We start from the raw sequence: 27,977 nt of genomic DNA, 5'->3' as shown, positions 1-27,977 counted from the left end.
TGGCCTCCTCTTTCCCAGCTAAAGTTAGCAGGTTACTGTTCTCACAAGGATGGACAGTCGCTTTTTATACAAAATCTTCCCTGGTGAAATAAATTAATTTATAGCAAAATTGGTTTTTCCTCTCCACTCCCTGGATTTCTTGTCTTTCAGTCTCTTATTGCCTAAGATTTGGAAAGCAAAATTGCCTCAAATCCACAGAAGAGAATCTGGCCTTGAGAGTCCATTTCCTCTAAGTACCTGAAACTCCTGAAGATATCCCTGGAAACTATTGTGCCTGCAGGGAGAAAAAGTAATGGACTTGAGCCTCACTATAGGAGCTTAGTGCGGATTTCTTTCCAAATCACTTGTAGCTATTTGAAATAAATAATTCCTTGTGTATGAAATACATGCAGCCACCATTGGTGAAAGAGACATTATATTTTTTGTTCATTTCCCTCTTGAGGCACTGGAATGGATTCTTCTGTCTCACTGTCTTCCAAACAGAAACCAGCTGCAGAGGAGCATGTGATGACAGTGAACACGCAAAGGTCAGTTCTAGGGATTCTGCTGTTCTAGGAAATCAAGGAAACACAGTCCCTTGGCAGCCGGCAGTCACTTGCATAGAAACTGCTCATTACAGACTTTGCCGTTTCATACAGCTGCTCTGCATTTGCCAAAGCTGAATTGTGGCAGACCTTTGCTGCAAGTGCTTGAGTAGCTGATGGTATTTTTTTCTCAGTGGTAAATGCATCTGTTGCATCTTCCTCTGCAGGTCTCAGTTCCCTGGCTTGTCTACTCACTTCTCTTGTTCCAGACTCCTTCCAATTTTTAGGTTAGCAAAATAGCAACTATATATAACTTCTCTGGGCTGGATTTATCTTTCGAAAGAAGAACAAATTGTGAAATACCAACTTGTTTGATAGTATCCTACTTCACAAATAGTCCCATTGACCTTAGTGGGGTATCACACACAGCAGTATACTTCTTCCCATTACAAGATTATAAATATTTTCTTTTAGAAAAGCATTCAAAGTCCATTTGGTTATCACTGATGGATGGAACCTGTGAACAGGCACTCTTCATCCTAAAATACCTGCAGTGTCTCTACTTTTGAGTTAAGCATTAGCTGAAAATGTAAGGTCTTCCATGCTGTTCCAGTTAGGAGAAGAAACTGGCAACGTCTATCTGGAAAAAAGTATAAGGTCTGTTTTCCCAAACCAAGATAAATCAAATAACAGCCAAAAATCTTTGTCCAGGTTTAATCTTGTTTCAAGCAGCATTCAACAGAAATTATTGTGTTTATCACAGCCACAGCTCAAGCTTTAACTCTTTGGGTGGATTGTATGTTTGCTGTTCCGACGCGTGGATCAGAAATATTTAAATATTTATGAATTCTGGAAGAGAGGCAAACTCACTTAAATATGCCCTTAAGCAACCAATCCTTTCTCTCCTGCTGAAGAATGATATATACTTTGCTTCTGGCTGTGTGGTTTTATGTACTGAATCTGCATGGTAGACTTTTTGGCACATTTCTAAAGCAGCAGCTTCTCTCACAGGGTATTATGGAGACATCCAGTAGATTAACAAACCTGTGAGAGGATCATGTGAAACAAGCTCAGAGCTGTCTAGCATTCATTTGGTCTAACGTGGCAAGTTGTTTATGCTTATGTCCTAGTAACATGAGGATAATAATTGTGTCAGGGGCACAATTACGGCAATGCAGGTCCCACTGACTAAAACTGGGATTCAAGGAATTGGTGGGGTTTATTATTGCCTGGGCTGTCTGGTTAAGAAGAGTTCAAGGTGAAACAATGACTGTAAATTAACACTTCATAACAACCTTGGAAATGTAACTGTCAAAAAGGCCATTTAGGATAGAAGGAATGTTCTAATTAAGGAACACAATAGGGCTGTAAATTCAGAGAAACCCCAGGGAGAGGGAAAAGTTGCTTTTGCCATATTTGTGTATTGTAACTTAAAGGCTAAGCCCAGTGGAAAACTGAGGCATATTTAGCATAAACCCAGAAGCTGCCCTTCTGCTGGGCAAAGTATCAAGAGTTGGGTGAAAGAACTAAGGAAGCTTAAACCCTCTAGTGAGAAAGAGACTCTGTCTTGAACAAAAAGAGCAGAAAAGATAGCTTGTAATTTCAAAAGAGAGCTCTGCAGGACAATACAGTAGGCGTTAACTGTTACTTCCTCAGACAGATAGTGATACCACTACCTACAACCCCCGTGTGTTTTCTTTCTCAGTAACATTGCAATGTACGAATACAGATTCTTATTCACGATTTCTTGGCTTTGCCAAAAGCATGCTCAAATCCTATAGCCACACTATGAATTAATCTGTCTGATGAGACATGGTTTGAAAAAATGGTTGTCCGTGGAGATTCCGGTCCTCTGTGGCTGGGAAAGATGGGCCATCAGCATCTGGAATGGTATGAGCAGGAGGCCTGGCAGGCTCTGAAATGAGAAGAAACTGGGTCAGAGTCACTCTGGTTATCCCCAGCAAACAAGCACCTCTGAAAAACAGAGTGTTTTGCAATGGGAAGTTGGGAGGAAAGCAAATTTGCGGTGGTGTCAGGGCTACCAGAGGTGTTACCAAGTAGGGATTGCTTTCAGATCCCAAAAGAGCATACAATGGCTTGATGTGATTTAGCTGCCAAGAATGCCACCTCTGCGTCACACCAGCTGCAATGCTTACACCGTAGGCTACGAGAATGGCCGCACCAGCCAAGACCATCAGCCTGTGTGCCTAATGCTATCATACCTCTGCTCAAAACCACAGATAGCATCCCTCAGCTCTCACAGGGCTTTTCAGGCAGCAGTTGGTTCCATCAGGGTTGCTTTGCTTTGTTCAGTGTCTCCTGGTTCCCTCATTTTGATTTTTTTAAACTCAGATACTCACCTTTTTCTCATTGGATTCCAGGGCTCTGTGCCTTTTTCTCTCCCCAGCCCACACAAACATTTATTTTTTTCAGGAATGCTTTCAGTTTCTTTAAGGCTGACCTCAGTCTTTGCTCAGTCAGTCTTTGCTGCGGAAACATGCAAGAACAATTTCCTGTGACCAGGCTAAAACTAAGAACGAAAGACCAAGAACTGGGTGTGCATACAATTTTACTTCCCCTCTGTATACTCTCCTTTTTCTTCAGTTCACAGGCATACATCCTGAGTCACAGGTTATTTCATTGTGTTTAATAGTGCTAAATTGTTTTTTCCATCCCCTCATTCATCTGCTTGTTAAGCTCACTGTTTTGGCATCAATGTTCTGCAGATGCAATTTCTGATTCATGCAGTGTGAAAAGTTGTTCCCTTTTGTTTGTCATAAATTCACTACCCAGTAATTTTGTTTGATGCCCAAGAGATCTCATAATAATGAGGCCTATTCACCATTTATGATTACACAGACCAATGTGGTATCCCCCTGGACAGACTAATACTCTTCTGTCTCAAGAAGACACAGGAGACTATTAGTCTTTTTAGTCTTTCTTTATAGGAAGCTGTTCCAGGCTTCAGATCATCCTTATCCATCTTGTCTGTTGCCTTTTCTCTTGTTTTTGAGGCAAGGAACGGCTAGAACAGGGTATTTGGTAAAGCCAGGGTTTGCACAATGACCTCAGGTTATTTTCTGTTTTGCCCTCAGTTAATATTCTTTCCCTGAGGGCTTTTCTTGACAGCCACTGAGCACTAAACAGACCTGCTCCTAAAACTGTTCACAGGAACTCCAGAATCTCTCTCAGGTGATAAATGGCTCGTTCAGAAACCACTGCTGCATTTGCTTAGTTTGGTGTGCTTCTGCTCTGTGCATAGTGTTTAACAACAGTGAATTTAGTCTGACTTTTCAATGCCCAGCCATTTAATGTCATGAGATACTTCTGTAGTTCTTTGCAGCGGCGCTTGCTTTTATTGCTCAGAGTAATCTAAATATAGGGCTTTGTCAAAAGCTTTGTAAAAATCTAGAAATACTCTACCAACCAGATCAGCCTTTTCCATGTAATCACCAATTTCTCAAAAATATTCAAGTCAATTCAACACATGAATTCTTGCTACAAAAATTATGCCGATTCCTCCCATTTTATCAGAGCTACTAATGTTTTTACTAGGTTGGATGGGGAAGATGGCATCAAGGTAGTACAAGAACAGATGGAAGTTTGGGTCCAACAGCAGCAACCTTTTTATCTGTGCATAAACACTCTCCAGTCAGGACAAAAGAAAGAGCACACAAGGCCCTGATGTCGAGGTCTGTTTCATCACCTTTGGCAGGCACTAGGTATTGCCTGCTGCATCAAGATAACATGATACGTGTTTCTAGAGCTTCATCCCATCTTTGAGAGGCAAAAGAGCCTCTTCCTTCATCCCAATGCTGATTTTCACCAAATTTATCACAAGTTAGTGTCTTTGAAACATACTCCCCTCATTTGACTGGAGCTGGCCAGCGATTCGAACTTGGAGAAAGATACGGGAGGTTGACAGGCAGATGGACACAATGAGTGCATAAATATCACTTATTCAGGCAAGAATTGTTATTCTTATCAGCTGCTTCTTACCAGTACAAGGTCCTCTATCATGGAGCTATGAATAGAAGGACCATTTGAGAGTTTTCATCTGTTACAATGTAGACAGTTTCTATGGACTTACTGCCTTGCATGCTTTCTTTTTATCTTAGCAAGATGAGCATATCAACACATGTTTTTGTTATTACTAATTTACCACCTATTATTCTAGCAGAAATAATAACACAATGTACCAATTTAAGGAGGCAATATTGTAAATATTTGGAACAGACTATTCACTTTCCCAGAGAATATCTGAATTAAAATGACAATATGACAATATTTATTGCTAAATCTAAGAAGCTATTCCGACCAACCCCCCACTCCAGCAATACCAGTTGCTTGGCCATCAGGGGTTCTCAAATACCCCTGTAACAACAGCAGAGAGCTCATTTTATCTATTTCAACACAAATAGTAACTTAAGCTTCTGAAGTTCTCCAGTTCCAAGAATTGAAGTGGTAATCGATTCAGCGAGACTTGACTGAAATACCTGATGACACAGGCTGCACTAACACATTTCAAGATTCCGAAACACTAATTAGGGTTTCTCTTTGTTACTTTTAAGAATAGTGGGCTAATGCACTTAATGAGAATGAATCAAATAGTTCCAAAGAATTGCAAAATGTAATAGCTGTCAACCCACCTCCATTATAAACCATTCCTTTAGCAACCCACACTCTTTTGTGCTTCCTTAGATCTTTATTATAGAGCCCTAAATCCTCCACAAAATCTGACATCATTGTTCTAGTGGCTGTGGGAAGGGTGATGCTTAAATTTCCCACATTTCAATGGGGATAAAGAATTAACTGCCTTAAACGACCACATCTCCTCAACCTCCTCCTCATGTTGCGTAAGAAGAGAAAAGATAAGTCAATGTTTTCCCCAAATTGTAATGTGTTTCCTGTGAATGGATATTTCACAAAGCAAACATCAGCTATAACTCTTTCTGCTTTCATACCAAACCACGTGACTAAGACTTCTAATGTGCTCCCTCTAAACATAAGAGGATGGCCTGGGCTCCCCTTCTTCACCAAGCCTGAACCCTTTTTCACTTTTTCTCTTTCCCTTTGGAGCTCACTGATGCCTCCAGTAAAACCTCAGGAAGCACAACACTTCATTAAATAATCCAGGTAAAACAGAGATCACAAAAACAAGGCCAAAAGAGCAGCTTGCTAAGTTGAAGAATTTTAACTATATCTTTGCATGCAGAATAAATTTTTTCCTGAATTAACTTTGCCTTTACAAGATTGTTAGTTTAGGAACTAATCTAATTTGCATAAAGCTCCTCGGTCCTGAATTCACAAAATTATTATTATGGTTAAATTGTTCCTTTTTTCATAAACGGCTTAAAGTCAAAGCTATACTCATCTTCCGTAATGAAATTATACCCAGTGAATTTAAATCCTTGCAGTCATTATAGTAGGTGGGTTTGTGTTTAGATTTAATCATCAAGCCAAGACTTACCCGATCCTTCATGCCAGCATAGGACTGACAGATTTAACTCCAGGTTGCACCCTCTGATTCTTATGCTTTAGAACTCAGTAGTATAACTCTTATCAGTAAACATTTTTGTCTGAGGTGATTTTTTTTTTTTGCTACAAGATACATCAGTTCATGTTCTCATGTTTTATTTACCAACACTTCATGATTTAAGAGAACTTTGGAATTATTATGTAAGCCTTCAGAGCTGATTTCCTCATATTAAGCATTTATTTTTAGAGGCTTAGTTCCTTATTATGCTTTTATATTAATGTTTTTACCACTACTAACCAGATCTGATTTACCTGAACATTGATTCTTTTTATATATCAGTGAAAATACTTTTAAAAGATTAATTGAGACAGAAAAAAATCTGAACTTTATTTTCACGTGCTTTTCTTAGTGGAGGTTTAGTGGTTTATTGTCTTAGATCTTTGTGCGAAGGAGTGTTAAGCAAACTAAGGACTTCAACATGGTAATGATAAAAAATGTTGAAGAGTGGACAGAAGTTTAATTTCATTAAATATTCATATCTATACATGATGTGAAACAAAATTATCAAGCTGTGAATGGGATCACCAGCAAAAGAACTTTGGGGAGTACTGCTTTAACTTAAAAAATAAAAACTCATTTCAGACAAAAATACAGTTGATAGGTCTTCATGCCCCAGACAGAATCAGGATGTAGAGAATTAGGGCTTTAATAAAACAAAGAAGTCTTCCATGCAATTTGCTGTACAAGAACACGGTTGTTCTACATGTAGTCTCTCAAACAACTGTAAACGCACAAAGTAACACAAAATCTCCACAATATAGTCTAGCCACAGTAGAATAATGGGTTCACAATTATCTGTCACCATATAACCTGTGCTACTTTATGTAAGCAGTCCATGATTTTAGAGCATGAGAGGGCCAAATTTAGGTCCCATCCACACAAAGTTTGGCTGCAGTCCTGTAATCTGATCTGTGTAGGTATAACCCTGAGTGGGCCTCTGCACAGGTGTGTGGGTCCTCCCACACAGATCAGATTGCTGGATTTGGATCTTGCATTATAAATGGATCAGGAGACAAATGTTGTAACCAGGTCACCTGCCTGTGCTGTGGGTATACTGTAGATGAGTCTACAGCATATTTAATCCGTCAACCACCAAGCAAATATTTTAGCAATTATTATCTTTGTCCATACATTATTACCTCAACAATCTTGCATTTTTATTTTTCCAGAAGGGTGATCAAATCCTTTTTCAAAACTGAACGCAGTACTTCCTTCAACTATTCTGTTAAAGTTTTTCTCTAGGTTACGCAGTAATAATTGCAATGAAGTATTCAGGTAGATCACCCTCAGAGGTTTTATGACATTTATTTTCTTGAATTTCAAGTTTTGCAGTTTTACAGTACAAAGTAATTTTTTGTTTTATGAGGCAGCTGAAGAAAACAGTCCCCTCCTACATTGTTCTATTGCAATATGAGACTTCGTTTTTGCCAAACACTACTCTGTTCTTTGGCTTGTTAGTTTATATCCAGATCCTCTGAACAGATCCTTTTACTACACTTCTCTACAAAGTGCTTAGACTCTCTCTGATATAGGAGTATACCACATGAAAGGTATATGAAGCCTAAATCCTTTCTTCAGTTGACACTTTAATATCCATTCCACTTGATTTTCAGTTATCTCTAAATAAGCTGACTCATGGCTATTGGTACGGTATTAGCAAAACCTGTCCAAGTTAGGAACACTTAATTGTCTTGTCCTAAAGCTTATTGAATAAAAGTTGGTTTGTGGTTTTTTTTTTTCTGCAAAATTGCAACATTTCTGTTGAGTAGTTCTGCAACAAGCCATTGTTTTATATCTTCTACAGAAGAAAGCAGACTAAGGCTCTTGAAGAATCCCCTGTGTGCCTGCCTTGTCTTTCTGGCTTCCTAATCTAACCTTTAGTGCTTAAGAGAAGACGACTGATACTGATAGCCAGTGATCTGGAGAAAGAGGGAAAAATGGGAGGAAATGAGGCCATCTCTTATTTCATGGTTGGTCAAGATTAAGCCTTCAAATAGTTTTTGGTATATTTAGATACAATGTAAATAAGAACTGCAAAATAAATACCCTGAAAAAGCTTGTACAACTTTGAAGTAAAGTCTGTAAAGCTGAAAACACTATTCATTTTTATTTAGAAATGAAGTGGCAAAAACAAATGCAATTTAAGAGAAGAAAATGGGATAAACAAATGTGGAAAAGAGGAAGGCCCCTAAATAAGGGAGGAAGTTTATCATTTTACTTGAAAAAATAAACACAAAGGAAAAGCAGAGCATTATTTTAAAGATTAAAGAGAGACTGATATATATTGTAATTGACAAAAAAATTAAAAAAAGATACTAAATAGAACAAATTAAACTTAAATAGCATCTAATCTTCTTGCTGGGTATTCAGTGCTCCCTCAGGAACAGCAATAACTAGGTAACAAGAACAGTAACTTCTTTTATCTAGAGGATTTGGTATCCTTTGGGAAACCACTCATCAAAATCAGCTGGGGACCATTTGCAAGTAAGTCAGGTTTAGAGGTTGGTTTAGATAAAGAGAATGATGAAACAGAGTTGCACAAATATTAAAAATTCGAAAGAAAATGCATAGCTAAAGATATCAGCTAGCAAACCGATAGCTCAGAGGGGTGAACTCTAAAGAAAAGTCAGGAATGTTAGTTGTTTGTAGACTGTGCAAGCAACTCTACAAAAAGGTAGGAGGAGAGCAGAAATGCAATCATGGGCAGGTCTGAGGAGGAGCCGTGTTAAATTAAAATAGTGCAGAAAAATAGCAGCATAGTTACAAGGTGAAGGACGAATTACAACAGCAAGGCAGGAGGTTATGTGCCTAATGGGACATCTGTGTGAATGCCAAATATAGTCATTTTAGGAGTGGAAACATCAATTAGATATGGTCGTGTGAGATGACAGCCATGTAGAGAGAAAGCAGGAGTAGTGGATATTGAAAGAAAAAAAGGGTTTAATGGTTTTCCAACTATTCTGTGCTAGAGATGAACAAACAGCATAAATAACGAAGTTACAACTTTCAGAATCACTTTAACAACCAAAATAAAAGCTTAATAAATAAGAGATTCTTCTATCAAAAACTTTTTATTGGTAGCAGTCAGTGTCAAGGGCACCAAAAGGTCTAATTGTCCTGACCAGCCACACCTGGGACCCAAACATACCCCTCTGCTCCTTGGCCCAGGAGCTACATTTAAGCTCAGGGCTGAGCCTATCTATTTCCCATAAGTCACAGGCAGACTAGTTTTCAGTCTTGTGTCTTGGCTGTACCTTGCCTCTGCATTGTAGTTGTGTTTCTAGTCTTCTACTGCTCCTAGACAAGCCTTGCTACCACCTCCTTGGCTCTAGCAACCCTGCTTTGGTAGTGGGGACTGCACTGCATAAGTGCTAGGGTCACCCTCAGCTACTGGCATAACCAGGTTTGTGCTATTCTCTGATGTGTGGCTGTAATGGTGCTGCTGCAAGTATTTGGTGTTTTCCAACAATGATATTATTTAACATATCCTTTCTTTATACTATGATTAAAAACAGGATAGTAGGAAAATTCTACTGCATTTAAAGTGCATACTAGGAGGAATTTTTAAAAGCTTAATGCTCAGAGTAGGGGCAGATGACCTAGTGGCAAAACTAGACCTACAGACTTTTCACCAATTACAAAAAGCTTGCTGTGTAAAGCACCTTTCAGAAAAAAGAAGCCCTTCTATACAAGCTTAAGTTGTAGTAATAGTTGTTCCTAGATGATACAGTGCTGGGTGTGAAAGTTAATCTGTGTATCAAAAGTGAGAACATAAACCAATGTCCTCTGAAAGAGGAATAAAAGATGGTTAGCACATACTTGAATTAACAAAGATATGTAGTAATCAGAAAAGTGAAATTTATATGGTGAAATAGGAGATGAAACTTAAAGCAACTGCTAGGAGCATAGCAAAGGCCTGGGTAAACTGGCACCAAAATGGTCATCACTGGAATTCACTGCAGTCTGGAATTTCTCACTCAGTAACTGTTGCTGCTTTGCTTTAGCAATAAAAAGCGTCACCCTTATTTACTGAGTAGCAAACAGAATCCAACATGTGGTAACAGCTAAGCAGGCAGCAGCACAAAAGACACTGCATTTTATCTCCAGATGTTACGGTGTTGCATTTTTCTGTTCATCCTAAAGGTGCAACAATGTTTATTGCAGGAAATGTTCATAAGCATTTGCATTCCTCTGCAGTATAATCCAAGAATATATCTTATGCATTAATTGATGTAGGTGTGGAGCACTTTTTTCAATTGGCTGTAGCTTTAAGAAGTGCAACCAGCTGAGTCTTCTTAGGTTCTTAGCTTAGATTCTTCTTAGCTGATTCATCACCCCCCTAAAGTAAACAGCTGAAAGTGTGGGGGGAAATTCAGGACTTCATTGACTTCCTACAGACTGTCTAGATTTCTTGATAATGTAAGCTAAAGCTCTCTTGCTAATTATTTAAATAATGTTTGTTTACTGACATTGATTATTTGGACTGTAAAGAATTAGGTGTTTTGTGGTATGATCTTCTGGAGTTCTTCAGGCTCTGCATGGTATCTCTGCTACTTCTCATGAAATAATGAGAAACTCAGGCTTGCCTAGGGGAAGAGTGGCAGGATGTTCTCACAACAAATAAAAAAAAAAAACTTAAAATGACTTTTCTGAGAAGGGACAATAGCTGTAGGATGACAGAATCTCTGAGCTAGGAAGCTCTCAAGGACAGTGAAAGGACTGGATTCCCGTCCTAAGAACGAGCCAGTGCAGACAGGAGACCTGAGTGACATCAAGAAAAATCAGTTGAAAAGTCAAAGATCCTCTTGACAAAACAAAGGCTGCCATTACCAGCACTGAAATGTGCAGATAGTTAAGTGTAATCAGTACCAGAATAAGCTCTAGTTTCAAGGCTTGTATTACCGTGCTTTGTACTGTAAATAGGCTGATATTGTAAAATTATTTTTTACCTGTCTTGCTCTTCACTGCTGATAGATGGCAGCAAGTGACAAAAGATGTTCAGTCTATATTGCATTCTGTTCCTTTCTGGAACAAAGTTCCTTTCTGAAAAACAAAATGGTGCTGATTCCACATTAGCAAAATGCATGACCCCTATGAAAGGCAAGGGTTTGATTTAACGTGCTATATAGCTGAAGCAAATGATAAAACTTTGTCCATTGTGTTCCTACTCCCTGCTATACTGGAAGTTTTCTGAATCAATGTGAATATTTTTGTTCTGTGCTGAGTTGAACGGTTGTTTCTCTAGTTACTTGTTACATCTCTGAAAAGCAATTTTTTTTTTCTAGGTATTATTTTTAACTTCCCTCTAGTCTTGAGATCCAAACATGTGAACAACTCGGGTTATGTTGCATTACTGCTAGGACATGAAGTGCTTCGTGGGAGGGAACTGCCTAATGGAGAAAGCAAATTTTTTTTTTTTTTTGTAAATGGAAAAGTCACAGTTAACCTGCCTTTACCTCTTGGTGAATAAAAGAAAGCTGTGATCATCTTCTGAGGTTGGTTAAATGTTGTTTCTATGTAGAATTCGGCCTGAAGACAAGTAGATTTTTTTAGGAAAAGCAAATTTGGGGGGTGGGGGTGGGGTAGGGGTGGAGTTAAAACTGTGAGCAGACTCAGAACACTCCAGAGAAAAATCTTTGGTGTTTGGTTGGAGACTCAGCCTATTAAGCAAGTGGTTTTTGGCTTGTTTTTGCATATGTAGCATCTACATAAAAGAAATTACATGCAAACACTTCTGGAAAGGTTTGCTAAGGGGAACGTGAGCACTAATCAATACCACTGAAGGTTTAGTGAATCGTTTGTACGATGTGAGTTTTCTAACTCCAAAGCCTGCTGCTGAGGAGCCCAGCCCCTTCCTGGCTTAATTTGTCTTGGCACAGTGGTTGAACAGAGAAATGAGCTTTTAAAACTTTGGGTGAAAGCTGAAGTAATGTGGAGATGTGAGAAGTCAATCATACAGCCTCACCACAAATGGATGCCCAAGATAAACTTGGGGGTTTTTTGGGGGTATGTTTTAGCTCTCAACTACTTAATTTTCCACCTAACCCCGGTTACCTCAGTTCAGCCATGTATGACAACTACTTCTTTTTGTTTCAGTAATTCTTGTAAATCCCTGAAAAAGGCTAAAGCTAGTTGCCTGTCATGGGATGCTCGAGGTGGGAATCCCAGTTGGGCATATACACCCACTCACTGCACCAACTCGTAAACAGGAGTCTCCTTCAGGCCTTTGTTCTCTCAATGTATTACTATCCTCAAATTAAAAAAGGGAATAACGCCTTCACGAAGGCTCAGTAAGTACCTCACGACACGCCGTTGGCTGCAGCTGCCGCGGAGCGCCGGTATTCCCGAGGCGGCCCTCAGAGCTGAGGAGCCGCGTCCCTGACGGACGGAGAGGTGTTCCCCGAGTGGGCCTTCCTCCCGCCCTCCCGTCCTCCCGTCAGGGCTCGGTTTGGGGTGTCGTGTCCCCCCCACCCTTCCACGGAGCGCCTTTCCGTGAGGCGGCCGCTTACGCGGTAAGCTTGAGCCTCGCGCGCTGCCGTTCGGGCGCCGCTCGCCGGGGGAGAAGGCGGCGGCGGCCCCGCTCGCCGCGGCCCTCAGCAGCGCACGACGCTACAGCCGTTCTCCTTTCACCGACGCGGTCGCCATGTCCGCCCTGGCGAAAGCCTCCGGCGCTCTCAAGTCGGTGGATTATGAAGTGTTCGGGCGAGTGCAAGGTAAAGAGACCCTCCGCAGTGAGGGGGAGAGCGATGGCGGCGCCAAGGGCGCGGGGTTGTGGCGGGCCGCGCATGCGCGCGGGGCAAGTGAGGCGGGAAGGGGCTGAAGCGGTGGGGCGGGTATGGCCGACCACCTCTCCCCCTCTAACGGGAAAGGGTGGGAGGGAAAAAAGGCTGTAGATAAGCCCGCACTGTCACGGTGGCCGGGCTCACTGGGGAGCACGGGCTGTTCTGTCAGCAAGACCTTCCGTTATCCGTGATTATGCTCGCGTCTTGTGTCGGGGCGGTTATGTGGGAATTCCCCCCCCCATCCCCCCGGGCTGGCAGCAAAACTTCAAAGTGAAAATTACGTGAAAGGCAATTCCCCTACTGCAACATCTTCATTAGAGAAAACTGTGCGTTAATGAAAATAATCGTTTGGCAAAGGGAAGGTTCAAGGCCAGCTTGTTTGCAAATTTTGTAGAGTTTGCCCAGTGTTAAAAATTTCATAACTGCTCTCTCAGACTTCTGTAAGAAAAGACCACAGATGATTTGTACGTAGTTTACTATAAGTGAAATTCCTAACAGTGGTATTCTTTCAACTTATTTTCACGTCTTTTTCTTTCTTTTCTAGGTGTTTGTTTCAGGATGGTAAGGCAGTGTCTGATTTACCAGTTCTATTTTACAGTATAGTATTTCCAGTGCTAAAAATATGGCAGGTCTGTATAGTGTAAACATATCCGACTGCTGTTTAGAGTTCTAGGTTAGACAGTTAAGTATTGCAAGAGGATTTAAAAGGAAAAAAACCCCTTGTTTTATATTACTGTTACATTAAAATTGATTTTTAAAAGCTTACTAATGTGTTGCTTGTTTGTATAGTAACTAAAGATTGTGTTTGGATTACTCGTGGTGAAACAGCCACAAGAGCGTTATAACCCCTTAACCTTTAGAAAGGTTAAATCTGAAGATCTTGATATTAGCTTCTGAAACAATGTGTTCCAGTTTCATTTTTTAAATGCAATTATAGTAGCAGTATTTAAAGAAGCTTATTGTGTTTCCTTGTAACAATGTGCTACAAAACATGCGGCCTATGGCTCATATCCCAGCCAAATGTCTCCGCCAGCTCTGAACATGCAGCAGGAGGTTTTGCATTTCACAGAAACCCAAGAAATGAGACACTTTTCAAATAAGTTTTTTGTCTGAAAATGTTAGACTTAAAAGTTTTTATACATAATTTATATGTATTGTGAAATAAAGCAAAATTGAAATGCTTAGAGGATTACAATAAAGTATTTATCTTATGAAGTGGAAAGTGTATGTCCACACAGTATATGATGGGCAGGTGCTGCCTTGTTTTGAGCTGACCTGGAGCCATGTGAACATACAGCGCAGTGCCAGTCCTGAGCTAATAAACAGTATTGAGAAACAGGTTGTCAGCTGCACTCCCGTGGTTTTGGACACGTCTGCATGGAGAAGCTGCTCATAATCAACTTGAAAAATATTCTTCATAGTTAGCAACACCTTTTCATTGCCTAGTTTACCTCAAAATATGTTTTGTCTTTCGGAATGTAGTCATATTGACCTGAAGTTTGGCTGTTGGCATTAGAGTAAGTGTCTAAAGGGGCTGGTAGTACAGCATGCACCTGTAGTATCTGTGTATTGCACATACTCTGAAATGTTCGGTGGCTGTTTCTCATCAAAATGTATTAAAAACAGTCAGATCTTATTGTTAGAGCCATCAGTCTGTTTATCTTCTGTAATACAAGATAAAAACATGGGATATGGAGTCTTATACCTCTTTAATAAACATGCAAGAAGCAAAGCAGAGGAGGTACCTTTAATATGAATAAATTTGCTACTAATTAAATGAAGTACTGTGTATTGACTAACAGTGGTTTTATTGTCCTACATGGACAAAAAATTTAATGGATTTCTGCAAAACAGGCTTCATGTTCCATACCTTTTCAGTGTTCAGAGACAAATTATTAAAACCATGCATATATCTCATAGGTACGTGAAAGAAAATGAGAAAGTTTTAAAAAAAAACCCCACCCTCAAATACCAGGGTAGTAGGAAGTTCCTCATTTCATCACAAGAAATAGTTAGCTGGGGAACCATAAATTGTTGTGGTATTGCAAAAATATTTTAAAAAGCATAATTAGCTTATGACCTTTGCTGCTATTTGTTCACAGTAATGCAGCAGCTGGGGTTAGAATTTAGGGGGTGAAAGTCAGGTGGAAAGGATTTAAAATGAAACTGGAGAACAGGAACTATGAAGTTTGTATGTGAAGAAATTTAATGAGTTTAGAGACTGTTGAAGAGGCAAATGAGCAGTGATAGCTATAGAAAAGAATAGAGTAGGCACAAGGGAGTGGTGTAGTATTAGTAGAGTCCTTTGTGGTCAAAATAGTGTTAAAAGTTCCTGAAATAAGGGGAGCAAGTCTTTGGCTTCCCTGTGAATGAAAAAAAACTTCACGCCTTCAGAAGTTTTCTATGCATGTACATATGATAAAGTAAAGATGACTTTTATTAGGAGCAGTGTAATGTCTTGGTGGGAGCCATCATATGTGTAGGTATTATTGAAGAAAAGTATTAAAAGCTGTGAAAATCGAAGTGGGAATTAACTCATGCATTTATTATGCATAATGTAAAATCTCATTCAAAAGTTGGCTGCTTCAGAGCTGACAGGAATATCTTAGTGTCTGAGTACAAGCATCATCTACACATTTTATTTCTTAAGTGTAGGTCTTAAAGCTATGAAAATGAAAGTGGGATTTTAAGTGGTATACATGTGGGGTCTGTGCTGATACTGATTCTTCTCTTTCATTATTTTTCAAACCAGTACACAGAAGAGGAAGCTAGGAAATTGGGAGTGGTTGGCTGGGTTAAAAATACCAGTCAAGGAACTGTAACGGGCCAAGTCCAGGGCCCAGAAGATAAAGTAAATGCAATGTAAGTATTTTTGGTGTGTTTTTTTCAGTCTTACTAAAGTCATTTACAGAAACATTTTTAATCCAAAGTGACAAGTAGATTCATATGTCAGTAATGTAACAGTACTTTCAATAATCAGTTTTGGTGTTGAGGAGGTATATTATTTTAAGCTGTAGAAAAGTCTTCAAGCTTTAAAAATAGTGTGTGGTATCAGCTAGTCTTATTTCTAACATTGCACAGTTTGTCAGTGTATTTCCCAAAAATATATTTTTATTGTGAAATAAAGAAAAAGCCTTTATTCATACATGTGAGCACAGATCTGGTTTTTAATTCTTCAGAACATCTCTCTAAGGAAACAGACTGAAGAACTTCTTGAAATGCTTGCTCAGGCTGTGCTTAAATCAATTCAAAGGAAACTGGGTTTAAGTATGATTATTTTTTTTCCTGATTTAAAAAAACGTAATACATTACTACATATTTCAGCAAAAGCCTGTAGTCTACCATCTGGAAACAAATTTTGAAATATTTTGGTGTATTTAAAAGAATGGGTATGATTATTAAATTGCCAATTTCCAAATGCTTACAGCTATCACTCTGAGGAAATGATGCCTGGAAAAACACAAAGCCTGATTCAGTTGCTTCCAACTATCATTTTTTGCAGATGTATATAGGGAGATTGTTGGGAGTTTTAAAAAATCCTTTGGTGGTTTGTTCTCCCAACAAAGAATGAGTGATGGTAAAACTTTCCTTTGTAAGCTTTATTGTGGATGGACAATTATTAATGCAGATCCTGCCAGCATTTTGCAATACAGGATTTGCTTAAAAACTGATCTTAAGATGAAGTGAAGTTGGCTTTTGGCAGAGAAAATAGTATAATACTTTCTTGTAAGGAGATTTATATGTGATTATCTAATGTGACAGAAGTATTTGTAGTAATTTTCTTTGTTTTTAGGCTTAACATTAGGTTGCTTATCTTGGGCTGCAAAACACTTACAAAGCCAGAGAAATGGCAGTTGTTTGTTTCCTAGGTCAAGTTTATACCTACTTTCTGGAAGACCTTTGTTAATCGCCTGATATAAATATTTTGTATGTTTAGTGTTTTGGTGCCCTCTCTAGTTAATTTAGAACACTGGAAATTAACATGTAAGGAACCAGGATATGATTTCTATTTTTTGGAATAAGTTTTAATTTAAAATTTTCTAGTTGGTTGATTTATTCTCATTAAGCAGGTGTAAGTGAAAGCACATCTTAGCTCCTGATATTTCTTGTATTTGCATGAACTAGGATTGCTGCAGAATGTAGGGTTTTCGTCCATCCTCTTCCATTTCCTGTTATCTGTGTTGATGGGATTTAAAGGAAACTCTGCTTACCCCAACACCAGAAAGTGTGTGTGTAGTAGGGGATCTCGCAGTAGAGCCGCAAAATTAGACTAACAACATGAGGCTTGTTCTCAAAGATGTCTCAGCATACAGACTATTCCAAAAGGAAATGAAACGTTTTATTTTTCATTGTTATACGTTTTTAAGTAGGGTCAGTAAGCTGGATTGTGACCAAAAAAAAAAAGGGTAAAGCTTTTGATGTATATTGTGTTTGCTATTCAGAACAAATAAAAAATTGTTATGAGTTGTCACTTCATTTCATGCTGGAAATCAGTGTTTTCCTCTGATGTGGGAATTGTGTTGCAGTGCTGAAGCACCATTTTGAACTATGCATTGAGATACAGATTTTTAAATTGGAGATCGTAGAGTAGAATGCTGAGGGAGAAACAGATCACTCTTTCTTGCTCCCTGTGTGCACTCTGATATACTGGAAAGGTAGTGAATTTATTTTTGGCATTAAATTGGTGAACTTGCACATGAAAAAGGAGCTATTGTATATGAACAGCTACTTTTGAAAGACCCTTATTTCTCTCTGCTAGTACATGTTAATAGAAGATCAAAATAGGTTTGAGTTTCTGAAGTCTTTTCCAGAGCTTACAGCATTTTTTTTTTAATCCTCCGTCATGGCTCCTAGGAAGTCATAATACTGTGTTCTAGATTCAAGGGTTATTAAAAATGCTATATTAAATAACAAAATGAGGCTTGCTTCTACTATGACAAATGAATATAAAACCAGTAATCATAAACATACATTTGTATTCAAACTGTGATAAATAATCTGGAGGAAATTCTGGCATCAACTTCCTATGCAAGCTCTGGTTTCTATTTGTTAGATATCCAGAACTTTAGAAGAGATTGTATGGGTATGACGTGTCTTAAAAATTCTGAGATCTTGTTTGTTCAAAGAAATTAAATGCTTATCAGAGAAATACAGTACATTAATCAGTATGGTAGGATATTTTGAGAAAGGTTCCTGGTGAGTGCTGTTTCAAAATCTGGAACAATGTCTTATAGAAATATTTCAAGAGTAGTTTGCGCAGTGTCTTTTGGACAGGTATCTTTACACTTGCATAAGTTACCAAATTAAACTGTCGGCACAAAATAGCCTGATTTTTCAGAGGTGCAGCACTTGGACTTCTACAAATTAGGTATTAATGGTATTAAAATGATTTTTCAGTTGTTTTACTGGTTCTGGCTTGTTAATGTTAGTATTTTTTAGGGGGAGGTGGAAGAGGTATTTTGGTCTATAATAAACAACGTTTATCTTCTCATGGTGCTAAATAGAATCAAGAATGTAGACTAAAAAGAGAGTAGAAAGAACAGTTCTAGAACAGGTAAGTAGAATAAGCAGTATGGGAGGGAGAAAAAGAGGGCTAAGGGTTTGAGAGGAGGATAAAGACAGGGAAAGTATAAAATATGTGGAAAAAACACCATGAGGCAATTCAATGTTACCAGAAGCATGGAGTGAATAACAAAGCATGCCTTTGTTCCGGAGCAGTAATGCGGCAGACTTCTAACCCAACGGTTTTCCAGTAGCCATCCTTTGCTCCTGATTTCCTGACCCTTTTTTGTTCTATTTTGTATCACTACTTGTATTGTGAGGCACAGCTAGGAAGCATCCAGTACAGGCTCAAGAAACAATGCCTCTTAAGACTTTTTTTAATGCAGGCTGCAAGGTAAAATATAATCTGTGAGGAATTCTGGGGATGGTCCTGGTGATATATTTTAAGCATTATTGTAATGCATGCATGGAGTTTAGATGGAGAACTAAGTATAAAGTTACTTTACTGCTTACCAGAAGCAGTATAAAGTAGAGAAACTAAGATTTAAAGCAGGAGAGTTGGAGGTATGAGTATCCACCCATACTTAAAGCTCTCCAGTGAAGTGAGAGCATGTTAGAGGAGGTATATTTTGAAATTCAGTTGGCCAGGTAACCGATGATCTTTGGAGAGTCATGGGTAGTCAAATACAACTTTACTGTGTTAGAACCGAGGGATTAGGTGCAGGAAGGCAGCCAGAGGCTACGTATCTGCTGCTGCAGATGCAGCACAGATGAGTGTCTGCTAATCCAGGCAGTGGACTGCGGGTTGGTTCATTCCCATCCTGCCAGGGAAAAGAACTGGCCTCATTTGCCTGAGCCTGGTGTAGTTTCTTAAGCTGCCTGCTGGGGCCTGGATTTTGTTCTAAAACGTGGAAGTAATTGTTTCCCTGCAGACACAAAATACGATTATGATGAATTACTTTGAAAGATGACGTGCAAAATAGAGCTTGCTCCTGGAGCATGTAACAATTTAGCAGGGGCATTCTGACTCTTGCAGAAATAAGTGGAAAATGTAAGTATGAAGGGTTGGGGCCTGAGAAGTGTTGCACATGCAGGAAGTTGTATTCCTTATTGGACCATTCACTTGGTGTTGAACGTGAGTATAAATTTTTGTTGAAGTGGTTCTGGGAGGCCAACTTCTTTGATTTATATTCTGTAGTGGTGAAATCTTGATCACACTGAAAACTGGCAAAATTTGCTGACTTCCCAGTGGCCAGGATTTCAGTGTGAGTTGCACTGAATACAAGAAGCTTGAGGTATGAATGGACAGTTTTTGATTTTTAGATATTTTCATTTCAAGATTTGTCTTCAGCTTTTAATTTAAAAACTTACAGATTCTCAAAGATCAGGTGGCTTTTACATAATGTATTTTGAAGCCAATTTTTTATTTTAAATGGGAGATCTTGCAGACCATTTTAGAGGGTATTTTTAAGAAGTCTTGAGAACCTTTCACCTGTAAGTTTCCTGTAATAACCCTCGCTTTTTAACCTCTAGATGGAGCTGTTTGTTCTGTAGATACTTTCAACTCTACGTGCTTCATCTGAAGTGAATCTATTTTTAGACTGTTATGGTAGAATCCATCTTTTTTCTTCACTACCTTTTTCCCTGCTGTATTTTATATTCTTGTTCTGCCTGCTGCTACTGCTTCATGTAGATAACACTCATTATCCTTAGATACTAAAAGCTTGTTTTCAGTCTTTTACCTGCCTGTGAGCCAAAGAATACTAAATTCACAAGAAAAGCAGAGTTGCAGCATTTATAAAACATGACATAAGGTTTTACGGTAAACTGCAATCTTTTTTGCCAGCCCAGATATTGTTAAATGGGGTAGAGAAGGTAGTCCTTTGGTGTCCTTTTTTTCAGGAGGACTTACAGAACAGGATTTTTCATTATAGTATCTTGTGATATTTTTTCCGTTTTATTCATTGAATAAGGGTAGAGCCTTTGTAGGCATTGCAGTTGTTGCCATAGCAACTTGCATTGGCAGGCTAGAAATCACTTTCCTATGAGAATTTTTTTAACTTTGAATGATGACATATTACTTAGTTACCCATTAAAAAAGGAAGGTAAGGCTCTTATTTCCAGTTAAAAATTTATTCCAAAAATCAAGGATTTCAAATCAGGCTGACGCTTCAAAATGTAACATCTTAGGACGATTTTTAGACACAAGTAATATGTAACAGCATAGTAAGTGTTCTTCCTGTCTTTGTAGAAAGGCCTAATATTAAATATGTATTGATTGTCTTGGAAATGTTTTTTAATTAGTAAAATAATGCTGATTTAATTTGAATGCTTTGATTTTTAATATCAGTGTCAGTTAAGAAGAATTAATATTAAATATGTGGCACAAGACTTGAAAATGTCTTCAGTGTGTATCTGCATAGAAAAATCTAGATTTTTACCATGTGAAAGTGGACAAGTGAACTCTGTATTAGTTAATATTGCAACTGTCCTCCTTTCTCTGTTTCATTAGTCAGGTGTATCCAAGAGTCCTCTCTGTACCAACTGCAATTGAATAAAGACTTTTTTCCTCAATATAATTTTTTAATTGTGTGCAGAGAATAGCCCAGATGGCATGAAATGGAACTAAATGTTAGTAAAAAAAACCCCTCCATATTTAGACCATGGTTGGGTTTCTTGAGCAAAATTCTAGATCTTAATACCCAATTTATGTTGAGATATAAAAGAACAGATTTTAGTCTGTATTTTGAGATTTTTCTCCATTTTAAAAGGATATTTTTTAAAACTTTCAGCTCAATCTAAATATTAAGGAGAAGAAACTGTAACACTTCTTTGTGCGTGAATCTGGGCATAGTGGTAGAAACGAATCTGCAGGGGACACTTGTGCGGACAAGGAAGTGGTTTAGGGTTTTAGATACATTTGAGACATCTGTGATATACCCAGAAGCCTGCTGTTGAAAAGAAGATGAAGGCAGTTGAATGAAAAGTTCAGAGAGTTTGGAAATACTGATGGATTAGGGAGAGAATATGGAAGTAAATTTCGGTTTGGCAACTGCTGATCTGTAAAATAATGTGATTGTGGACTGGGAATTGGTAGATTCAAGAAGTGGTGAATAACATCAGACTAGCAGAAAAGGTACAAAACTTCCAAAGGTACTTCTGTGTCTAGGGGGCAGAGAGGCAGCGTGATACATTAACCAAGGTGTGCTGTAATAGAAAAAAAAATATTTGTGGAGATTGGTCCTAGAGATAGAAGGAAAACTCTGAAATCTGGTAGTGTGGGAGAGGAGAATGTCAGAGAGATGAGCTAATGGGGGTGGAGGTGAAATACCAAGGTGGGGTTGAAGCCAAGTTTATGGTCAAATGTGGTAGAGAGGATTTAGCAAGAAAGAGGTCATTAGACCATCTTATTACAAGTACTTCTAAATCAAATTAAGTAGGCTATGGGAAACTCTTACCATTAGTCCAAGATGAATGTGGTTGTCAAAATAGGCTCCAAATTCGTAGGTATACATTTTGAGGGTTGTGTTTATTAAAAGGTTGTAAAAATTTATTACTGGAATGATTTAATTATTAGCTGTGTTTAATGAGCACATTGGTTGAAATTCCGTTATATCTTTCATCTGATCAAGGAATGTGTAGGCCAAGGTGAACATCAGCATCCCACAGGTCTAGAAAAGCATATACACACAAAATTGCAGCTGCTAGATTTGAGGTTGGTCGTGCAAAGCACACTGGTCGTCATACGGTTCAGTGTTACAGAAAGCATTTACAAAATTGTGAGGGCTTTTTGCCATGCTTATTTTCTAGAAGAATACATCTGCTCTGATGCAGAGCACTTAATGTTTACCTTGTGTCTTGTCAATGAGGCAGTGATGTGCTGTGATAGTATGGATGGAATATTTCCTGGATGTGCTGTTCTTGGGAAGCTGACAGTGATATAATTTGAAGGAAAAGAGAGAGGGAAGTTAGAAGTGCATTCTTTAAGCTTTCTGGTTTTACTTTGCTAAAATATGAAATAGGGAAAAGGGGTTAGGATGTGTTCTCATTTATGGTTGGAATGAAAGAGTTTTTATATTAATCACTGAGAGTGATTTACAGTATTTTGGTGTCTCAATAGCAGTCAGAAGACAAGAAATATGGTGGGGATTTTATAGTTCAGTATGGGTCCAAGTATAACAAGCTCAGTTTTTTTCATTTAGTTTTGCTTTTATTTATTTAAAGGTGAAAATTAGCCTATACTGGAAAAATAAGTTGTGTTAAACTGTAATCTTGGTGGCTAGTATAATGATAAATGTGATCAGCTCTCTTCATACTGAATGTTTGAGGTATTAATTTCTTATCTATGATGATTTGTTTATTGCTTAAAATTGACAGGCTAAATTGTGAACTATTTAAGTTATGCAGGCTCAGAGCTTGGTCCTGTAAATTAAATTTGCTAAATGTTGCTGATGACCTGGGGAAGAATGAAATTAAACCTTGTTCTTTAGGGTTTTAGCAGTTCAAACCAGATAAACGAAGAACTAATTAGAGTTTATCGTAACAGCTGTATTCTGCTTGCAAAGACAAGGAGTGTGTCAGGTAAGTCGAAGATGGTAGTTCTTTGCTACTGGTTTCTGAGAGTGAAACCAATAAGATATTAATGTTACTTAGCTGAAGGAGAGAGCTGCATGCTTGCAACTCAAAACTGGAGGTCTAATGGCTCACCCTTGTTCTGCCCTTGCCATTTTGTATTTTACAGTAGTGCCGACTGCCCTGCAGTGAAGTCCCCTTTTGTTAGTCACTTAGGGGCATAGCAACAGGCAATTCTCTCCCTGTGGGTAGGAGTAGTTGAAGGAAGGGAGATGTAGCTCCCCGCTGAAGGTCACACAGCCCACCAGTGATAGAGCCAGAAATAGAAGTGGACTCCTGGCACAGGTCCTGTCCTTTGGACTGTGCTGGATTGTCACTGTTCTTTGAAATGCCATAAACCGCTAAAGCTTTTAACAGCGGTTATGTCTTTCTGGATATGGAGTAGTGGAAGAATGTTTTCCACCCACCCATTTCTTGGGCTGGGGTATAAAGGTAGCTGTATGGTATAACCTTGTAGATTTTTCTTAATCTATTCATTTTTACAGTTGCTGTGAATTTGCAGTAGCTCAGTGGAACTGGCATTCTTTATAAAGTGTCTGCTTCCATTTCTGATCACTGAGGTGTTCATAGTAATTAATTTTGATAAAAATGTAGTTTAATGAATTGCGCTAAATCTAGGCTTATAGTACAAATAGTTAAGTAGGATTTACTGAATACTGTCTTAGTAGAAGTTAATTCTCATGTTTTCTTCATCTTTTGAGTATCAGATTTTTTGAGGAGTACAATTTAGCGGTTTAGTTGCTTTTTAGAATAAAACAAAAGTTCCTGTTGAAGATCACATGTTCTCATTGACACTTAAGGTTACTAAGTTAGGGCAGTGCTTAATTCTTACAGCTATTATTCTAACATATATGCTATAGTTTAAGTTCATACCACTGACACAAGTCTACTGAGGTATTTTCATTTACTGGGGGGAGGGAGCCACCTCTCAACAGCTTATGGTATTTGATGCTTGAATTGATTCAGTGAAGAATGTTTCTCTCTTCCAGCTCCCTCTGAAGCTGCCAGGAATGTCCATTTGTTTTAGGAGCCATGTGACTCTTTTTGTCCGTTAAAATTTCAAGGTGTTCCACACTTTGCATGTTTGTAGGTCTCTGTATGGAAAAAAAATTGCTGCAGGCCTCTCATGTGTAGCTGGTCTCCTGTTCTTATTACTAGTGAGCATATTAATATTTGTTTAAATGTTAGATACAGGGAAGATGCAAAGCTGCTTTCCTTTTATGTTTATAGAGTACCTACCAGATGTGATTCCTGCATTTAAACAGGACCAAATGTTCTCGAATTGTGCCTTTGGAATAAGAAGCATTAGTCTGTACGGTTTCTTGGAAAACTCAGTTTGTGATCCTGGACAAGGTGCTCAACTTCTTTTTAACTGTATATCTCTGGTAGCTTGTCTCTTTCGAAATGATGGTTCCATAGGCATGTTGCATTAATGCTTCAAAGTCCTTTAGCAGTGCTAATACATGAAGTCCTAATTTGCTACAGAATTCCAGACTTTCGTTTGCTTAGCTGATGTCTACCTGTGATAACATTCAATTCTCAAATCTCTGTTGCAGTTGGAAGCAAGAAGGATTGCAAGGTTGCACTGGATTGAACTATAAACACGGGCAAGTGGAACTGCTGTCTCAGCACTCAATTTGGGGATTTTCTTGCATATTTAAGAAGAGTGATATGCCTTTCTTACAATCACACTGGAAAAAAAAATAGAAATTTATTTTTACTCTAAATTAATCTTAATTAAACCACAGTCACTGTTCTAGAGCACCTCTGTGCAGTATTGGTTGAGCTTTCTAGGAGACTGTTTTCAAAATACAAATGCCAGTAAGATGTGTGATTTCTATGGGAAGCTTTATTTATTTGAGCATTTTAAGCATTTATGCATTCTTTATAGTTGATATTACTGGGACCATGTGTAATGCTTTGATAGTTTCAAAGTGAAAATATTCTCTCATCACTGATACAGTAGGATGTAGAACAGTTCAATACCATTTTTCTGGCTTTTTGTGCTGAAGTGTTCCAGATGTCTGTAGTACTCCAACTCAAGATTTACAGAAACACTAATGACTAAAAGCCCAGTTTAAAGTAGTATTTGTGAGAGGTTTTTGTACTTCAGCTTATCAAGGGGAATAACTGTGTACACAGAGTTAAAAATAGATCTTTGGCAACAAAATGGTTATTATCAGTAAAAGCATGTACTTGGAAAGTGTAGGCTTATTTGAAAGCTATTATAGATGCTGTATTTGACAAAGCTATCTGCATTTTTGCAGTATGAAACAAAACAAGTGCTTGAGTGATGTAAGGTTCTAAATGTTTGTCCTATCAGATATGGCTTACTCTGTCAAGATTGCTGAGACGACCTCTGTGTTGCATTGAGGTGCAGCCTGCTTTTGCCCCCGTTGAAACAGCCAAGAGCTGCAGGACTCTCTCCTCAGGGCAGCGAACCTAAGCTGCCCTAATGGCTTCTCAGCAGGGCTTTCTAGTTTGAGGGTAGTACTTCACCAGTGATACTCTGTAGCTTCCAGTCATCTTAGCAGGTGGTGGAGCATGCTCATGTTTGCCCATATCAAATTGCATAAATGTAGTGGGAAGGAAATTGAGAAACTTGTTCACTTCCTATGTGAAAAAGACTCAGAAGCTGGTGAGGCTGAATCTGTTCACGTGCATGGATTATGCACATGCAATTTTATATAAACTCCAGTGAGTTTGTATAAAAGCATCTTGGCCACAGCTTGCATGTGATGTTTCAAATGAGTTCTGAAAATCAAAACCAACTGATGTGGTTCTTAAAGACCAACTTCAGAAATGTAATTTTTTGTTTTGCCACTTTTTTATTCAAACATATTTTATTCAACCTTAAATTTGAAGTGTTTTTTCTTCTGAAATAAATTGGGGCATTTAAAAATGTTTTTTAAACTGCATTACTTAAGGCTAATATATTTTGGCAGATCAGGCACAAAGATTGGGTAGTATGGGTTTGACTTCTTTCAATGTTGTCCAGAAAGACACACCAAAATCACGATATAAATTCTAATACAAAAATCTGTTTTGGTTCCATGTGAATTCTGATGTTTCTCCGTACGTAGATACTAATTGACAGCATGAACCAAGAAGTGGCCAGGGATACCTACACTGCAGCTGGATATCATAGTGGATCTTTGCCTTCTGCAAAGTGCCAAGGCATAATAATTAACAAATATTCTGTATGCTGAAAGAGTAACTAACACTGTTTATACAAACTTACAATGTGATAAGGGTGTCCACTTGATGTTCTAATATACAGAAGGTTGCTGAGAAGGCAAAGAATTCAGCTAACTGGTCTAAAAATGGAGATTAAATGTGCAGAGCAATGTTAAAAGATTATTGCTGAATTTGTAAAGCCAAGCATTCAAAAGTCAGGCTAGACTAGAAATGAGTTGTACTACAGTGCACTGTTTGTTTTGTTCTGTGATCTTCCCACTTGATGGCTGAAGGGGTTTGTTTTCCTTTTGTGTGTACTGATTATATTTGAAGATTTAGTCCAGTAAGTAGGGAACAAGCCTGTTATGACCACTTCTCTATCTTAAGAGGGATGAAGGGTACTATTCTGGGTCTAGAGATTTGTGTTTATCATCCACAGGAGAAAGCAACATTAAACTAATATTAAGGTTGCATAATATAAGATGAAAAGACCTTCACAGGGATGCTGCTGCTGTCCCCAAAACAAGGGTTATGAACTAGGCAAATAGCTTCAGGATCAAGCTAGTAGGAGCCCTTGCTTCTGGTGAGAAGTTGGGAGGATGTATTTTTTTCAGATGCATTACATCACGTGTATAGTACCAGACGCAAGAGCTCTCCCACGGGAGCGCAAAGATTTTGTAGTCCAAACTGACAGCATGCAAAGGAGGGGGCAGGTAGTTAACCATGAATCCTGTGTTGAGTGGGTGGGTTTGATTTAGTTCCGAATTTACTAGTGTAATTATGCACATATCCTACCAATCTTGCTACTACTGATCTTACCAACGTTCTGGTAGTAAAAATGCTGTCCTGGAAAAGCATCATCTCTCTAGGATTTAAGCACTTAATTAGCTAGGTGAATCTAGGACTTCAAGTAAAATCTTTATTACTTATGCCATGCTGTGCAGATAGCCAGAAAGGAAGAGGAAGCTAGTTGGAGCTTGTTTTGTGGGGCGAGAATTCTGAAGCTTTTTTTTATGTTGCTGAGATACCTGTTTGTTTTATTCCACAAATCACTGTAGTACTGATTTGATTCATGAGCAAGCTGTGCTCAGTTTATTTACCATATTTTTATAGAAGATGAGTATGTTTCACACTCATGTTTTTAAGGTACGCCCTTTGCCAAAAGGGGGGAAAAAATCAAAGTAGCTTCTGATGCTGCTCTTTTCTCTGCCACTGCTAGTGCACTGCAGCACTAGAAAATGTATTGCTGGCTAACTCAATTATATAACTCAATTTTACCTTATTCTTTTTTTTCCAACTCTTCCCTCCACTCCCTTGGCTTATACTCCAGGGAAATACTGTGTTAATTAGCTTAATGTGGCGCCCTGAGATTTTTCCCTTGAACTCTGCTGGATGTTATCAGCTGACCTGCAGAGTTAACATTACTTTTTAAATCTTTGCCTGTTTTATGTGGCCCCTCTGAAGGGGATACTAAAGTCTCTTTGCAGGGAATCATTTATATAAACTTGGAGAAGACACTGGGTTTGCTTTGGTTGATTTACTGTATTCTCTGTTACTGGGTTAGAAGCTTTCTTTTCAAAGCTGGGATTCCTTCATTTTTTTGAAGCTGGGGTAAAACAGCTGGCTGTTTTAATCTATAGTGAATACTCTGCTTGTGTACCTTAAGTACTTTCCACTGGTGTTCAGACTTGTGCTCTGAGTTGTGATGCTGTGGGCTCTTCCTGCTTGTTTCCCTGCTGCTAAAGGAACAAAGAAAATCAGTCTGGAAAAAGTCTGGAAAGTATTCAAAACTTGGTGAAAGAAAAGCAGGTTTTAAAATGG

The 27,977-nt window shown here is 38.5% G+C and overlaps 1 protein-coding gene and 1 long non-coding RNA gene across 5 annotated transcripts in view; one reads left to right on the top strand and one right to left on the bottom strand.

Annotated features, from left to right (window-relative positions):
• Positions 1–1,224: 1,224 nt before the first annotated feature.
• LOC135312552 (uncharacterized) lies at positions 1,225–12,578 on the bottom strand. The gene is made up of 4 exons (XR_010372136.1): positions 12,362–12,578; positions 11,013–11,106; positions 2,885–3,011; positions 1,225–2,439 (listed from the first exon to the last, which is right to left on the bottom strand). It is a non-coding gene; the product is annotated as an uncharacterized LOC135312552 (long non-coding RNA).
• Positions 12,579–12,641: 63 nt separating this feature from the next.
• ACYP2 (acylphosphatase 2) overlaps positions 12,642–27,977 on the top strand; it is a 45,441-nt gene continuing 30,105 nt past the window's right edge. For 2 of the 4 annotated variants that reach the window (XM_064446907.1, XM_064446908.1), the window contains exons 1-3: positions 12,644–12,776; positions 13,390–13,406; positions 15,598–15,707. In XM_064446907.1, the coding sequence (XP_064302977.1) occupies positions 12,707–12,776; positions 13,390–13,406; positions 15,598–15,707 (197 nt within the window). In that variant the 5' untranslated portion in view covers positions 12,644–12,706. Of the gene's footprint in view, positions 12,777–13,389; positions 13,407–15,597; positions 15,708–24,535; positions 24,587–27,977 lie in introns of all 4 variants that reach the window. The other 2 variants (XM_064446906.1, XM_064446909.1) reach the window with 2 other exon arrangements.

Source organism: Phalacrocorax carbo, chromosome 3 (genome assembly GCF_963921805.1).
Source record: "Phalacrocorax carbo chromosome 3, bPhaCar2.1, whole genome shotgun sequence".
NCBI lineage: Eukaryota > Metazoa > Chordata > Aves > Suliformes > Phalacrocoracidae > Phalacrocorax > Phalacrocorax carbo.
The sequence above is the reverse complement of the archived record's forward strand: the minus strand, read 5'-3'. Positions and strand labels throughout refer to the sequence as shown.